This window comes from Euprymna scolopes, chromosome 18 (assembly GCF_053919585.1).
Source record: "Euprymna scolopes isolate OS-2025 chromosome 18, ASM5391958v1, whole genome shotgun sequence".
NCBI lineage: Eukaryota > Metazoa > Mollusca > Cephalopoda > Sepiida > Sepiolidae > Euprymna > Euprymna scolopes.
Genome location: NC_136499.1, coordinates 104,922,400 through 104,939,648, shown reverse-complemented (window position 1 = coordinate 104,939,648; position 17,249 = coordinate 104,922,400). Strand labels below are relative to the sequence as shown.

Below are 17,249 nucleotides of genomic sequence, written 5' to 3'. Positions count from 1 at the left end.
GGTGTGCATGCCGTATTATGATAAATGGTGTCAGTCAAGAGTATTCTTCAAAGTTTTATAGTCCTTTTAGAAAGACCCTGTACTCCTCCCCCAACTTCTTACAGGGCTTCATACCTAAGTTTGTTTATTTATGAAGTTTGGATTTGAGATTGTCGGACTGACTTCCTCATCTTGGTTGTTATCGTCACAACATTTCGTCCGTTTTGCCCTCCGGCCTTCATCAGGTGTTTTGTATCGAACTGGGGAACCGTTTGTTAGGAGTCTCGAACCCAACCCTTTCATAGTTGCTGATTCTGTTTGGAATGTTACTTTTCACTGCCTTCGTTCAGGATTGAACTTAGCACCTTTGGGTAACTGTAAACTTTGATACAACGTCTAGGACCGCTCGGCCATATGTCACTAGGACTATGTCCCAGAGCCTAGCTGGAGTCCGAACACGGTACCCCCGTAATAATAATAAAGGGTTGGGTTCGAGACTCCTAACAAACGGTTCCCCAGTTCGATACAAAACACCTGATGAAGGCCGGAGGGCAAAACGGCCGAAACGATGTCACTATAACAACCAAGATGAGGAAGTCAGTCCAACAATCTCAATCAATGAAAACACCTCATCTCAAAAATACAGACAATTACTAAGTTTGGATTTATTGTTCAAACATTAAATGAAATGTTTTACGAATGAATAAACTATATAAATAAGAGTAGGATAGACATATTTTAGTTATGATGACAAAGGATGAATAACGACACCCATTTTCTCACACATTCGACTGGCCTTGTGCCTTATTTGTTTAAAATGTAAATTCATTTATTTAAAATAAATATGTATTAGATACGTTTGAAGGCAAAACAACGCATTATTACAAAATAAACAGATATTTATTTTGTTTGAAATTTATATTGAAATTTATAAATATATTTCGAAGGAAACCTTCATCAGTATGTTTTTCTTTCTTTCTTTTTTTCCATGTTGTTGTTGGCGCATAGAATCAGTAGAAGTTGTTTTTACGGTAGTCTTTTCAATATAAATTTCAAACAAAATAAATATCTGTTTATTTTGTAATAATGCGTTATTTTGGCTTCAAAAGTATCTAATACGTATTTATCTTATTCAAACTCAACCAGCGCTTCTATTCAAGGAACACTAACCCTAACATTTATTTATTTATTTTTTCAAATAAATAATTCGAAGTGTCAAGGGTGTGAGTTCATATAGAACCGCTGATTTAATTTGAATAAAATACGCATCAAGTGCGCTTGAAAGCCAAATCACAACGTAATATTAGGAAAATAAACAAATATTTTACTTGTTCGAAATTTATAACAAATACATTTCAGAGATATACTCCATCTTCAGTATGTTGTTTTGTTTCTTTTTCTTTGCTTCTTCCTTGCCATGTTGTAAAGTTGGAGAAAGAAAACATTTCAAAATACAACCGCTGAGATACAACGCGCGGCTCTTTACAAACAGACTTTTCTTTCTCCAACTTTACAAGATGGCAAGGAAGAAGAAAAACAAACAACAAAAAAAAATAACACACTGAAGATGGAGTATACCTTTGAATTATATTTGTCATAAATTTCAAACAAGTAAAGATGGTGGGATCCTTCTACCACTCCAGAAAATATCTCACTACTGATGCAATTCTCTATATAAAAGCCAAGTACGTCCAAGGATGAAGTGCTGCTGCCTTATCTGGGCAGGAGCTGCTAAAAACAGCCTATCCTGCCTTGACAGAGTACAAAATAGACTTCGTGGCTTAGTGGGGGATGCCCCTTTTCTCTACCCTGCAACCTCTCTCCCACAGAAGAGACGTTGTGAGCCTATCCTTGTTTTATCGTTATTTCCATGGCGGGTGCTCGTCTGAACTCCAATCTCTGGTCCCCCCTCGCCAATCTTTCACGAAAAACACCCGTCTAGCTGAATCCACTGTGAAAAATTTCCCCCACTCTTTATCTGTGCCTAAATCAAAACGTGGATTCCATGAACAAAGCTTCTTTCTTAGAACTGCACGCCTGTGGAACTCTGTTCCGTCCGCCTACTTCCCACCTGACTACAACTTGGATGTCTTCAAGTCTAACGTTAACAAATTCCTAATGAACCGCCCCCTTAAGTAAACACTTCATCAAATCTCCACACTAACGTACTGTACTTGCAATAACCCTTATCCCTGAGTGGCTTCCGGGCCTTGATAAGTGGTGACCACCGTGTAAAAAAAAAAAAAAAAAAAGAAAAGTAAAATATTTGTTTATTTTCTTAATATTACGTTGTGATTTGGCTTTCAAGCGCACTTGATGCATATTTTATCTTCCTCGATCAGCAGAGGAGAAATTTTGCGCCCTCAAAAAATCCTTTATGACGTCACAAAGAGATGATATCATAAAGGGAGGATATCCTCCAGCTAAATTCATTTTCCTGGTATCTTACAAGACACCGGGAAAATCCTTCATGACGTCACAAAGAAATGACGTCTCTAATTAAATCGATGTTCGGAAAAATCTTTTATGACAATCACCATAGGGGTAACGACATCCATTGACAACATGCACAACCCGAAAGTTCAAAGGTCATATGTGCGTGTAATTTGGTGTTACAGGAGAAATAAGAGCGTTCAATTACTGGTGTAATGGACACAATATATTTACGATCATCCATCGGTACCTTAGGTTTCACGGAAACACTACTCCATCCGCAGTGTTAAAGATAAGAAACGTGAAATATTCATCAAGCGAATTATGTTAGTTGAATTACACTACCATTATATTGGCTGATGAACCGGTCATATTTGGCATCTTTAATCATAGGGGTCGAGTAACCAGAGTTTTCATAAAATCGAAGGTATGACTAGATGATCCATACAAAAAAAATTTTTTTTTTTTCATAATTTATTACCTATCAAAAGAAATTTTTCTCCCTCCTTCACCATTTGATCCAAGAGAATAGATGTTATAGCATTTTTTTTTTTTTTTTTACTATGATATAACCTCCTGGTCGGGGTCACACTGAATCCGATGATATAAGATTTGTAAGTGTGCGTCTTGGGCAGTTTCTGCTTTTTTTAACCTGACACGTACGCACGACTTTCCTTTAATCAATTACCAACACTATCAAAATATTATATACTGACTCTCTGATCTTTAAGTTAGAACCATCGCGTAGTATTATTCTGTTCTAGTCCAGAAGTGGGGAAATTTTACACTGGGGATAATCCTTAATGACGTCACAAAGAGATGACGTCCTCTAATTAAATCGACGCATAAGGCATCTAGAAATCCTTTATGACGTCACAAAGGAACCACACATATTTTAAACAGAGACCATAGACAAGCTCGAAGGTTCAAAGGTCGTCTATTTGGTATTGAGAGAGAGAGAGAGAGAGAGAGAGAGAGAGAGAGGGAGAGTGTGTGTGTGTGTATTTCAGTGTTATAGGAGAAATAACAAGAGTGCTCAATTAGTTGTGCAAGAGCGTGTGCACACACACACACATATATATATATATATATATATATATATATATATATATATATATATATATATATATTTGTAAGAGACATTATGGTCATCCATCGATACCCAAGTTTCACAAAAACACTACTCTTTGGCGGTAACTCAACCCGCAGAGTTAACCCTACATCAGCTGATGAACCGGCCACATTTGGTATCGTTAATCATGCGGGTCGAGTTTCCTGTATTTTAGTGATCTATGGACGATTCATATATAAGTTATGAAAATATATTCATGGCAATTAAAATACACAAAGGATTTCTTTTTTTAATTCCATTTTCACCCCAAACAAGGTACAGCGTCACTATGATGTAGGGAGCTTACTATTAGGGCCATAAATTGCAGGGATACTATGTAGGGAGTTGAGCAGCAAGATGTCTGTTCACATTACACTTGAACTTCTGCATGTCAGTACAGTTGGGAAAGTAGAATCCCGGAAGGGAGTTCCAAAGTCTAGCAGTTCTGGGGAAGAAACTATTAGAATAGAAAGCTTTCTTACATCTAGAGATCTCTACTGTGTAGGGGTGGGATTTTGCTGCTTGTCCGGTTTGTCGGGGGTATTTACATCGAGGGGGTACAAATGCTTGTAGTTTGTCCGAGCATTCACCATTAAAATACTTGTAGAACAGGCAGAGGGATGCAACATTTCGTTGACGGGACAGAGGTTGAAGCTTAGATGACAGTTCAGGACCTATCAGGTTGGCGACTCTTTTGAACCCTGACCAGGAGTGAGAGATTAATAGCAGGTATAACAATACTCCATATATGGCTTCGACGTTTCACCCACGCTAGGAATTATAAAGCATACAAAACATTTGTGTTACAGAAGATCAGAACATCGGTGCCGTCGGTTTCAAATCTAAACAAAGGAGACATACAGTTATATAGATATAAACAGAGGCTGAAGAGCGTCCAACATGGGTGAACAACTATAGATTCCTTTTGTTTGAATTTGAAACCGACGGTACTGATGTTGTTATAATCTTCTGTAACATGTGTAATATTACACGCTTATTTTTACATTTTTCTTAATCGAACACTGCTGGAGTTCTCTCCCATATATATGAGGTTTCTCTAGTATACCCCTTTCTGTAACCCTCATTTTGATAACGTAATAAAGTTCCTAGGTAACTTTACTCTCTATACTTTTAACTTATTCTTTCTCTATCTATCTCTCTCTCTCTCTCTATATATATATATATATATACATACATATATATCTTTCAATACTTGTGTTAATTGCCGGTGATATTGAGGCAGGATGCTAGTTTACCAAATCAAGAGTGACTTTGTGACTGGGTTCTAATCTCCTGGTAAACAGTAAATAGTAAATATCAATTCCAATACTGATGATTGCACTAGTGTCTGTAGGTATAAAAATAATTGTTAATATTTGAAAAAATATCATAAAGCCCCTTTATTAAGAAATTAAAGTTGACTTCTGTTTAGGAAATTCAGAAAAAAAGCATTCAATTTTAGCATGTATGCAATGTTTCAACTTCCGGTTGTTGCATACTCTCTGAGTGTTTACTACGAATGCCTGCCAACATGACATTTGTAGGCACTTAATTTCCCTCAATTTTTGTGTTAATTGCCAGTAGCCTGGAGGCAAGATGCTAGTTTATGAAGTCAAGGGTGAGTCTGTGACTGGATTCAACTCTCCCGATCAACATTCATTATCACTTCCTACACTGATAATTACGTAAGCATGAAACACTAGATTAAAAGATTAGACATAATTGTTAATATTTATTAAGATTAAAAATAATTGTTAATACTATTAATAAAATTCTAAATGTTTATTTATGTGTGTGTGTACCTATATATCAATAAAACTTGTGAATGGATGCATCGAATTGAAAAATTCTTTTTTTTCCTTCAAAGGTGTGAGCCCCTAGATTGTCCTTATCTATATATGGTTTGTAGCGAACAATGCCGAGTCACACAAAAAGCCCTAAATAAGGGTTTTCGAGCTGCTCCGTGCAATTGTGGAAAAAGTTACCCACCCATGTCAACGGAATTTAGCACTGTCTGTATACAGTTGTGGTAACATCTTTCGGCATACGGACAGAACTTGTGGCGCAATAGATAACACATTTGACTATGAATCAGAAGATTCCAGGTTCGAATCCTGGCAATTTGTAATAATTTTAACCATCATTTTATCCAACGTTTACTCATTATCCTTAGTTAAGATATTTTTGTTTTTTCAGTGATTTTGTTTTGTGCATATGGGAATTTCCCATACTCCAAGTTCATAGAGTAAGCGTTGATAAGACGATGCTGAGTATACTTGATGTTGAGTGTACTCGATTTTGTGTTTGACTTGGCGTTGTGTGCGCCGCCGCGGCACAGCCGCTAGTTGTTAATATTTATCTGAAATATACACAGACATGACAGAAACGAATAGACACTACTCTAAATAATTTTCCTAAGCTTAATATATGCTTTTTTATATTTACAGTTAAGAATAGTGCTGAAATAACTTAGAGTATCTCATTAAAATTGCATCTAACAACATTAAAGTATGTCATGAATGAAAGGAGTATCAGACCTCTCAGAATTTCTGTGAGGATGAATCGTGGGTCAACATGAAGATGATCTTAGTCAACACAAAATAGCAGGAGATCTTTCAATACTCCTTTCTATTGTTAATAAAATGATCATACAATTCACAAGAAAGAACTAAGAGTGCACAAAACCTCATCCAGGTCATCCCAAGCCCTCTGAAAGAACCGTGCATCTTGTGAAAAGAAATGTTGAAGAAGTACGTCCAAGGATGGAATACTGCTGTCATATCTGGGCAGGAGCTGCTAAAAACAGCCTATCCTGCCTTGACAGAGTACAAAATAGACTTTGTGGCTTAGTAGGGGATGCCCTTTTCTCTACCCTGCAACCTCTCTCCCACAGAAGAGACGTTGCAAGCCTATCCTTGTTTTATCGTTATTTCCATGGCAGGTGCTCGTCTGAACTCCAATCTCTGGTCCTCCCTCGCCAATCTTTTACGAAAAACACCCGTCTAGCTGAATCCACTGTGAAAAATTTCCCCCACTCTTTATCTGTGCCTATATCAAAACGTGGATTCCATGAACAAAGCTTCTTTCTTAGAACTGCACGCCTGTTGAACTGTTCCGTCTGCCTGCTTCCCACCTGACTACAACTTGGATGTCTTCAAGTCCAACATTAACAAATTCCTAATGAACCGCCCCCTTAAGTAAACATTTCATCAAATCTCCACACTAAAGTAATGTACTTGCAATAACCCTTATCCCTGAGTGGCTTCCGGGCCTTGATAAGTGGTGACCACTGTGTAAAAAAAAAAAAAAAGATCCTCGGTGCAAAATCTCTGATATTGCAACACAAACTGGTGTCAGTACAATGGTTCATACTAAATCAAAAAAAAATAATGGTGCTTTTTCAGAATTGCTCCTATATTAAAAACAAAAATATCTTGTAATGTTGCAAGAACAAACAAAAATAAATCGGAAAGAAATACATATCTGACTATTTTTTCCTGTTTTAACACAAGTCATTTATTGTTAATTTCCAAACAATGCCTGCTTTTTTTTTTTTTTTTTTTTTTTGCTATTTTTTCTTGTAATACTGTTCATTTCATCTGTCGTGAGATTAACAAAACCCCTGCCATGTGGAATTGTCTTCCGTTTTCCTGCTTTTCGGCTGACTACAATATGGTAGTTTAACGTAAATAAGTTCTTGATGAGCCGTTCCATAGAAGTTATCAAATTTACCAAATTTTCATTACTAATGATTACTATATTGTCCAATTTCTACTGTACACTCTTTAACCCTTATCCTTGAGTGGCCTCTTGGCCTTGATAATGTGGTAATGCCTATGTAAAAAAAAAAAAAAAAAAAAAAAAAAAAAAGCTGGGCTATTATGGTAAAGCTGCGAGAAGGAAACCTCTTCTTCATCTTGCCAATATCAAGTGCAGAAAAAATTGGGTTTGTGAGATGGTAGAGAGACAGACGACCTTTTGGACCAATGCCATTTTTTCTGTGAGTCACGATTTGCATTACTTCCTTACAGTGGAAGAGTATGGATATGGAGGCTTCCTCCGCAAGAGTTTGACTTAAAAAGGCGGCAGTCAACGCCGAAACATTGCGATTTCTCGGTTATGGTATCAGGTACAATTTGGAGTGATGGCCGCTCAGACCTGGTGGAATGAGAAGGAAACATCAATTCTGCTAAATATGTTTCAATATTACATGAATTACTCCTACCAATATTCTCCAGTGGTAAAATGAACCGAGTTAACTTCTTTTTAAGGAAGACTGGAACTGCTTGTCACTCTGCAAGGGCAGCACAACATTGATTGAGTCAAAATGGGATTAATAAACTTCCATGGCCAAGTTAATCCCAGGATACGAACCCAACAGAAAACCTTTGGGGGCATATTAGATCAGAACCTTCGCAAAAAGTAAGCCATCATCTAAGCCTGATTTTTTGGCATTATTGCATCAGACATGGCAAGAAATTCCTCAAGTGAATAATGCGATGCCTAGAAGGGTCCTAGCATTAAAAACAGCAAAGGGAATATCAATCAAGTATTAGTTATTAAATTTGTGACCATTTATTTTGGATTTGTACTATGAATTATATTGGAAGATTATATCTATAAATATAAAAGCGAAAATGTATGTATGTGTGTTCGCTTTTTCTGTATGTCTACAAAAGGCTTCTTTCAGAGAAGCGGTCGATCGGTTCACAACTTTTTAAAACTTTTTAGTCTTTTTTAGTCTTTTTCCTATAATAAAAGCGACACTAATTCTGGCGGTATTTTCCGTCTATCGGCGGAAATGTCCGAAAGCAATCAGCTTTGATCAATGTGGAAATATTTTCCATATATCAAACAATTGCTATTCAATTTGGACAACGTCAATATATCAAACAATTGCTATTCAATTTGGACAACGTCTTGGGGGGGGGGAAAAAAAAAAAGTGTTCCCGAAGTAAATGAAATACTATTCCGCAGTCAAACTTGACCTCATTAAGTCATTAAAACGTGCACCTGCAAAATATAAGTTAAGTTAAATAAACTCAAACGTGTTTCCGTTAGCATCTCGCGGTGGCCCAATGGTTAAAACTGTCGCACTCTTTTTTTTTTCACACTTTAATTTACAACTTTGCCTCAAGGGTTCGGGTTTGATCCTCATACGTACCTACCAAAACATTTTTTTTTAATTTTAAACCCCCCCTCCGGAGTTTCCACACACACCTCCAAACACCCGGGCAACGCCGGGTACCCCTCGCTAGTATTATATATAACATAAATATATTATATATTGTACTATAAATTTTATTGAAAGAAACTGTTTCTATGGGTGTCTATTCTTTTTTCTCATATCTTTCTTTCATATATATATATATTTGTTTATACATGAGGGCGTTCAAAAGTAAAGCTTCCTATTATTTTGTTGTTTTCTTTTGTAATGTTTATCAAATTTGGTAAAGAAGTTGCATCTTTCTTTTCATTAAAAAAAAAAAAAAGGAAATGCAACGTTTTGCAATAATCTTGACAATGACGCACATGCATTTATTTCGTTTCACTTTCATGCATTTCGTCATTTCGTGTTTTACATAAACACGAGTCACGTGATACATCGATGGTCATGGCGTCTATGTTTCAACAAAAGACATGTATGTGCCAACATAGCCAACCAATCTAAATAAAAAGAAATAGTCCATTGGTTCATCGAGGAGAGGGGGGGGGGAAATCATTGTTCTTTAGTACTTTACTTGCTCAAGGGAAATTAGGAAGGAACTTTAAATAAACACAGAGATATTTATGTCAAAGAAATCAAGTGTCAGTCCCAGGGGTAAAACCGCAGTTTAGTGGCTTGAACATAATGCGATAAAAATTTGGCACATGTCCACTACTCAGACGGATTCACTTTTTTTAGTTTTCAGTTTGGACATGAGAAGAGTGCATAGCAGGTTCAGAAAGCAATAATGTATGATCATGTTTTATTTAAAAAAAAAAAAAAAAAAAAAAAAAGCAGGACCTATTAACTGGCATTCCCCGGTGGAAGTCTGCACCCCACCCCCCTCACCAAAAAAGTAAACTGAACAATTGCGAACACTGGCGGCCATGGCCGAAATGAAATAATCTGGCTTTCACTGGCGGTTAGTGATGGCAATAATATGCAGATACTGTTTGAATTAAAAAAAAAAAAAAAAAATAAAGGGAATGCGTAGATCAGTATGTATTAATAAAATTATGAAAAATGGTTCATTAGAATAATAATGGAAAGTAAAAACACAAGTTTTAAAAGTTAGGGATTATCATTGTATACAAACTGTTTACAGTAGGCACCGCCAAAAATGGCCGAAAAATCAAGTTGTTTTTTAAAACGAAATTACATTTATTAAAATCCATTATTTCTGAGTAACTTTTTTTTTTCCAGAAAGATAAAACCCTGAATTTTATCATATAGAAAACAGAATAATATAAAACTTTTTCTACTATTTTTAATTAAATTTTAAATGTTAAATTTTCCCAAAAAGTTAATTGACATTTTTTGTCTTGCACAAAAAACGTACATAAATATTTAAAAAAAAAAAGAAGGTTTTTGAAATAATTAATTTATTTGTTGTCTAAGATTTAGGATGATTTTCTATGAGAATATGCATAAAATATTATAATATAAGTACCTGGATTTAAAATAATTCCACTTATTCATATAGGCAACCAGTTACTTCACATCGATCTAGAGTCTAGATCGACAATGTTTACGTTTGTATTTGATAAAAAGCAAACTATGGAAGACCAAACAGGCCAAAAAAAAACTTATTTTTCAGTGACGAAAATTTCAATGTATTATTAACGCTGAGGCTGGCCAGTACCAGATGGGTGACTATTTGTATGAGTTTGGTTTTTAATGTGTATGTGGGCCAGGCTCCCCAAAATGGGGGGGGGACAATTTAAAGCAGAATAAAAAAAAATTATTTCAGCGCGTTTGGTCCACCGTAGTCGAAATGCGGCAAACGTTTTCAAACGGGATTGAAAAAATGATGCTATTTTTAACGCAAAGGGCACAATATTTATCGAATTTTTTTTTTGTATCGATTCTTCAAAGCATGCCCTGTTTAATAATAGTCATGCATTATTCGGCTCGCTAAAAAAAAAAAAAAATTGTTAATTTATTTATCAAAAATTTTAAAATGGCTTTTTTCGTATAAATATTAAAATTTTTTTTTTTTTGCTGACCTTAAATTAATTATTTTACTTAACATATTCACCGAATTTCACACTTCAAAACTCAAAAGCGGGATAATTAAACACAATCGAAGTTCTGATATTCAGACGTCAAAATAAGGTATGCAAACAATTTTTTTTTTTTTAATCTATAATTCTGTCCCTTACAACAACACAATATGTTGTGTTCGGTTTCAGATGATTATTTTAAGCATATTTGTACCCCCTCAAAACAAGGGGGGGGTTGTAAGCAAAAAATATATATAAATATAGTTTATGAAAAATAAGTACACTGTTATAAAGTTCATTCTTCTCTTAATAATCGCTGAAAATTTCGTATTGATCGGATAATTACCTGATTTTTGGTAGATTTTTAAAAAGACGGTCCATCAAAAAGTACTTACCTTTTAAAAAAAAACAAAAAAAAACCCTCATATTTTTTGTCATTATAAGTTTCTCATTCATTTAAAAAAAAAACAAAAAAAAAAAACGAAACTTTCAAGCACGTGTTTATTTTCAATTCGGTCTTAAAATTACATTTGTCGGCTCCTGCTATGCACTCTCCTCATGTCCCAACTGAAAACCCAAAAAGTGAATTTGTTCGAGTAGTACACAAGTGCTAAAAATTGTGGACAGGAGATAAATAAATTTTTGTGAAAATGAATGATGCTTTCTTCGGAATAAGGACGAAAATTGAAGGCTGCACAGTTTAATTTCAATTAAAGACCTATTTTGGCACTTCTGCATGTCAGTGACATGAGGCAAATGAGTGTATTTTAGTTTCAAGAACCACCATCAGATGTCGTTTGTCAGCATAAGAACAGAGGTCGATAACTCTTCCTTTTCTAAAAGTGTGTGCAAACAAAAATTATATTTTGCTACATTTTTATACAATCTTTCTGTACAAAAAAAAAAAAAATTCTTAAACCTCTATAAATGTTTCATGTTTTTTAAATTATATTTTCATACAACTTTACCGTAAAAAAATAATTCTAAAAACAATTTTTCATGTTTTTATCACATTTATTTTATTTTCAGTTATTTATTAAAAAAAATTTTTTTTTTACATAGGCGCCACCACTTATCAAGGCCGATAGGCCACTGAAGGATAAGGGTTAAAGAGTGTACAGTAGTCAAAAGGACAATATAGTAATCGATAGTAATGGAAGTTCGGTAAATTTGTTAACTTAAGTGGAACGGCTCATCAGAAACTTGTTCACGTTGGACTTTAAGACAACCATATTATAGACAGCTGGAAAGCAGGAAAACGGAAGACAATTCCACAGGCGTGCAGTTCTAAGAAAGAAGCTTTGATCATGGAATCTATATTTAGGTTTAGGCACAGATAAAGAGTAGGGGGAATTATTAATAGTGTTTTCAGCTAGACGAGTGTTTCTTGTGAAAGTTTGGCGAGGGGGGAATCACTCATTGAAAAGAAATTATATTAATACATTAAAATTATATTTTGATACATTTTTTATCCAATAAATGTTTCGATTTTCATATTTTTGTGGGTTTTTTTTTGTTATATATTTTTGTGTTATTGTAAACACTTGTTTATATTTGAGGTTCACATAATGGTCTCTAGACATCAGTTCTCTTTCGAAGAACAGGGGTCGATAACTCGTCTCTGTTGCTAATATGTCACTGACATGCAGAAGTGCCCATTTTATCTACTTAATTTTTACGTCAGTTTCAGTTAAAATCAATGTTATTTACTTAATTGTCATCTTTCACGAATTCACAATCGATTGATTGATCGCTAAGGTAACGGAAGTTACCTCCGTTACCTTTAGCGCCGCTAAGGCTTAGTGGTTTATTCTGTTTATTATTTAAGTATACGAGAATCCCGGGATACGGTGGCTCTAGGATACGCCTTTTTTCAAGTTACAGTGTGGAGTACGATGTTTTCCAGCCTCTGGTTACGGTATTTGCCCCCGCTTTACGGTGTTACTTATAATGTTATTTGATTATATACATGTGTATATAGTACTCTATTGTACTGTATTTTATTAATAATTTTTAATGGCGTATTCCGGGTTTCTACCGTATAGTTAGCAATTGGGTGCTAATGCACTTACTGATCCGCGCTATTTTTTAAATCGTATTTCCAAGTTTAATTAAAGTTTTATATGTTTGTTTTTGTTTTTTTTTATTCAATTGTAAGGTTAAAGTACAGAATAGGTACAAAACACCCTCCCCTCCCATGTTAAGAATGGCTTTTAAAATAATAACGCTATTTAGCATGGATCAATAAGTGCATGAGTACGTAATTTTTAGATATGTTACTAATTTCGACATGACAATTAAATAGAAACTGACTGGTTTTAATTAAAATTCAATTTTGCGGCTTTCGATTTTCCTTCTAATACCGAAGAAGCACTAATTGAAAAACTATGAATCGAGTAATTAGTAAAATTAAAAAGAAAAAGAAAAAGAAAGACAAATATGATATTGCAAACATCACTCTACGAGAGCTTATCCTTTAAACTCCTCGACTTAACATTCACAGACAACATGAATTCGAACAAATACATTGAAGATATTGCAAAGGCTGCTACAAAGCAGGTGGGCTCCCTTTACCGTGCTAGAAAATTACTCACACCTGAGAGTATTTTATTCGCGATGCATGGAATATTGTTGCCACATCTACCACTAGTCTCTCACTCTTAGACAGGTTAAAAAAAAAAAAAAGTCTTATATTTAATAGGTCTTGCACTATCGACCAAACTTCAACCTCTGTCCCATCACCGCACTGTTGCAACCCTGTGCCTGTTTTAAAAGTACTTTAATGGAATGTGCTCTGATGAACTCATTGCATTTGTGACCCCTCAACGTATACACTCCTGACTAACCCGATAAGCAACAAAATCCCACCCCTTCACTGTAGATGTTTATAGATGCCGAAAAGCCTTCTACTCTAACTCTCGGACAGCTAGACTTTAGAATTCCCTCTCTGTTTCTTGCTTCCCTGACTGCACTAACCTGCAGAAGTTTAAAATGAGAGAAACGAAATAATATCTGGTTAATCATGAAAAAAAATTACTTAAAAAATTTCATTTTTTTTTTTTTTTTAAATTTTGGTGCTTGAAAATCCCATCGAAAAAAATAAAATTACAATTCGTCTGCAAGTATTGTCGCATTTTCCTTCTTTTTTGTTGTAATGTTAAAGTTTATATTTGGCTGAGAAAGAAAAAACCGATCATTCAATGATTTAAAAAAAAAAAATTAATGTTATAAACTTTGAAGGGTACTAGTGCAGTGCACTTATTGATCCGTGCTGAAATAATAACGTTATTATTTAGAAAGCCATTCTTAACATGGGGAGGGGAGGGTGTTTTGTAGCTATTCTGTACTTCACAATAAAATTAAAAAAGACAAAACTTTAATTAAACTTGAAAATACTATTTAAAAAATAGCGCGGATCAATAAGTGCATTAAGCACCCTTTGAAGTTGCGCTGGTTTTGGCGTCCCAAATTCTCGTATGAAAACATGAACGAATCTTAGTAAAATAGAGTTATCTCCCTCAGCACAATGACAGCCTGTACAAAATCACAACCACCGAGATATAGCCGTGACAAAATGCCCCCACTTTTTTTTTCTTTTTAAATTTTAACTAGTTTTTTTAAATTTTAATTAGTGAAATAAAAAAGTAAAAGATAAGGGAACAACCAAATGTTAAAGATTTTATTTAAACACACACACACACACACACACACACACACACACACACACAAATACTTATGCAGAATACGGACAGTTTTTTTTTTTTTTTTTTTTTAACGACCCGTTAAGAATAACGTAATTATTTCAGTACGGCCCGTATTCTGATTAAGTATTCTCCCACTATATTTCGCATTATTATTTTTTTTTTTTTGTAAATATCCAGATACGCTACAACAGAACACCGACCAATCTATTTTTTTTAAAAAGGTAATTGACGTCGCTGACAAAGAATCTGATAGTCAAACTTACGCAAATTTACCGTTTGTATGGTATTAACCCCTGAACCCACGAACTACTTTTCACCATTTTGCAGCTTCCGTTTGCGGTACGCGCATGCGCTGTAGCATAAACGATGGCTTCAATAAGCAAACTGCCTTCTCACATGGCGTACAAATCTTCCGCGGAAAATTTGAAATTGGATGAAAAAGAAATAAAGCAAAAAAAGAAAAGCACACCAAGTTGTGTGTGTGTGTGTGGGGTGAAATTTAATTTTTTTTTTTTTTCCAGAGCATAGAATTTTCTGATTTTCAAAAATACATTATAGCACTTTTTGGGTGGAATTAGCTGAAAAAGAAATAACCCCCCCCCCCGCTCGTGCTCCCAATGTAAACAGTAAAATCTTCGAAAAATGTTAAATGGTGTTCTAATTGGTAAATGTCGGTGCGTTCTGCGTTACTTACGGAAAAACGGTTAACTACACTGCAGAAGCACCTATTAAGCCACATAAATTCTATAATAATTGAATCCCCATCCTGCAAAAAAAAAAAAAAAAAAAAAAGAACGAAAAACATAAAAATGTTTGGTGCTTATGTTTTTGTAAACCGCATTAAAAACTACGTGAGACCCCCCCCCCAATTTGTTGTACTTTTCTTTAATTGTAAGTCATTAAAAAATTTCAGTCCGTAATTTTTTGATTGATGATACGCCATGTGAGAAGGCAGTTTGCTGGGTGAAGCAAGCCGTTGTTTATGCTGCTGCACTGGCAGTGCACTGCTGCAGCGCACGCGCGTACCGCAAACGGAAGCTGCAAAATGGTGGAAAGTAGTTCGTGGGTTCAGGGGTTAATACCATGCAAAAGGGTAAATTTGCCCCAAGTTTGACTATCAGATTCGTTGTCAGCGACCTCAATTACCTACTAAAAAAAAAACAAAAAAAAAAAAAACAAATTAGAGTGGTCGGTGTTCTGTTGTCGTATCTGGATATTTACCCCCCTTTTTTTTATTCGGCTTTTTTTCTTTATACCAATAGCCGGGCAACGCCGGCTAATACATTTAGTATATAAAGTTAGCGAATAATTTTTTTTTTTTTTTTTTTTGATGATGATGTTTGTACTTACCCGTAACAAAATGTTCGCTGCATATGTAAACATATTTAGAGACGGGTAACCATTCGGATCCGTCAGGGTTTAACCTTTGACACGCGCTAATCCATTGGCTCCGTCGGTCGGGCCTTTTAACGGGATTCGGGAAGCGAAAGAAGGATACCTTCTTTTCTTTCATCATATGGTGATTCGAACAACCGCGGGCGCTGCAGCTTTTCGGCATTTTTTTTTTTTTTTTTTTTTTGAGGGAGTGGGGGGATAATGAAAATCCCCGAAAAAAACAAAAAACAAAACAAAACAAAAAAAAAAAAAAAACCCGGGGCAAAATTTCCCGGACAAGAGAAAAATCACAACGCCCCTCTTTTAAGTGATGGCTGTGTGTGTACGTTTTTTTCCCTTCTTGTATATGAATATATATATATTTTTTACTCAGCTTCTTTATTTTTAGAAGGTGGTTTTTTGAAACTTGTAAATAAAAAAAATCGTATTTTTTTTTTTTTTACAAAACTATAATTAAATAAAGACGAGGCCTTGCGTTTCGCTTTTCTTTCTTTCAATTTTGTTTGTTTGTTTTTGAAAACAAAATTTACAATCCTGACAAAAAAAGGTGGGCACCGTATTTAGATGAATAAGATGTTCTCTACTTTATATATATATATATATAATAATATGATTTCCTATTCGGTCGTATTTATTTTCTTCCGCGAGTCATCAGTCGGTTTTCTGATGTTTTCACCTCCCTGTTCCTATGTTGTCGGCTTTTCAAAAGCCGAAACTAAATGAGGCGTCGGATTACGCAGTTATCTCCCGTGCTAGCTCGGGTTTAATCGGTAATTTCCGTCAACGATCGGCTTGTTTTAGTGATTCTTGCATAATAATAAAACCATTAGGAGAAAGAGGAAATATATTTACACGCGTGTAATTTTTTGTAACACATACTGATCCAACGGTGATCTAATATATCTATCTATATACTTTTGTAGATCTTTTTTTAGTGCTGGCTTGCTTGCATTCGTGCACCGTGCACACTGGATGACATCAGAAATTTGTCGGGCACATCGAATGAGCAATGACATCACAAGAGACGACGTGCACTAAGTGGGTATTTATTTGCTCCCCCACCGAGCAAATTAGGCACAAAGCCAATTTTTAATGTGAGGAGTGAAGGGAGAGGGAAGGGAAAAAGGGGACCAGCTCTTGAGAGGTGGGAAATGGGGGTTGGTTAAAGGTCAGGTATGTGGGGTTGACCCCACCTCTGGTCTTTGCTTGCAGTATCTGTCGGAACAGACACTACACTTTGATCTTGTCGCCCGGGCCCTGGAGGGCGCGAATTTTGACACCCCTAACAGAAAACTGCGAATAAAATATTAAAAAAAAACTCGTAATTTCTCTTTTGAAAGTAGGTTGTTTATTTTCTGTGTGGAATATACTTCCAAAATAAACTATTAAAGTTGTTTAAAAAATAATAGAAATATTAT

The 17,249-nt window shown here is 35.2% G+C and overlaps 1 protein-coding gene across 1 annotated transcript in view; it reads right to left on the bottom strand.

Moving 5' to 3' along the window:
• LOC145297736 (uncharacterized) overlaps positions 1–16,559 on the bottom strand; it is a 54,801-nt gene extending 38,242 nt beyond the window's left edge. The window contains exon 1 of the mRNA XM_080143957.1: positions 15,787–16,559. Within this exon, the coding sequence (XP_080000083.1) occupies positions 15,787–15,994 (208 nt within the window). The 5' untranslated portion in view covers positions 15,995–16,559. The remainder of the gene's footprint in view (positions 1–15,786) is intronic.
• Positions 16,560–17,249: the final 690 nt, after the last annotated feature.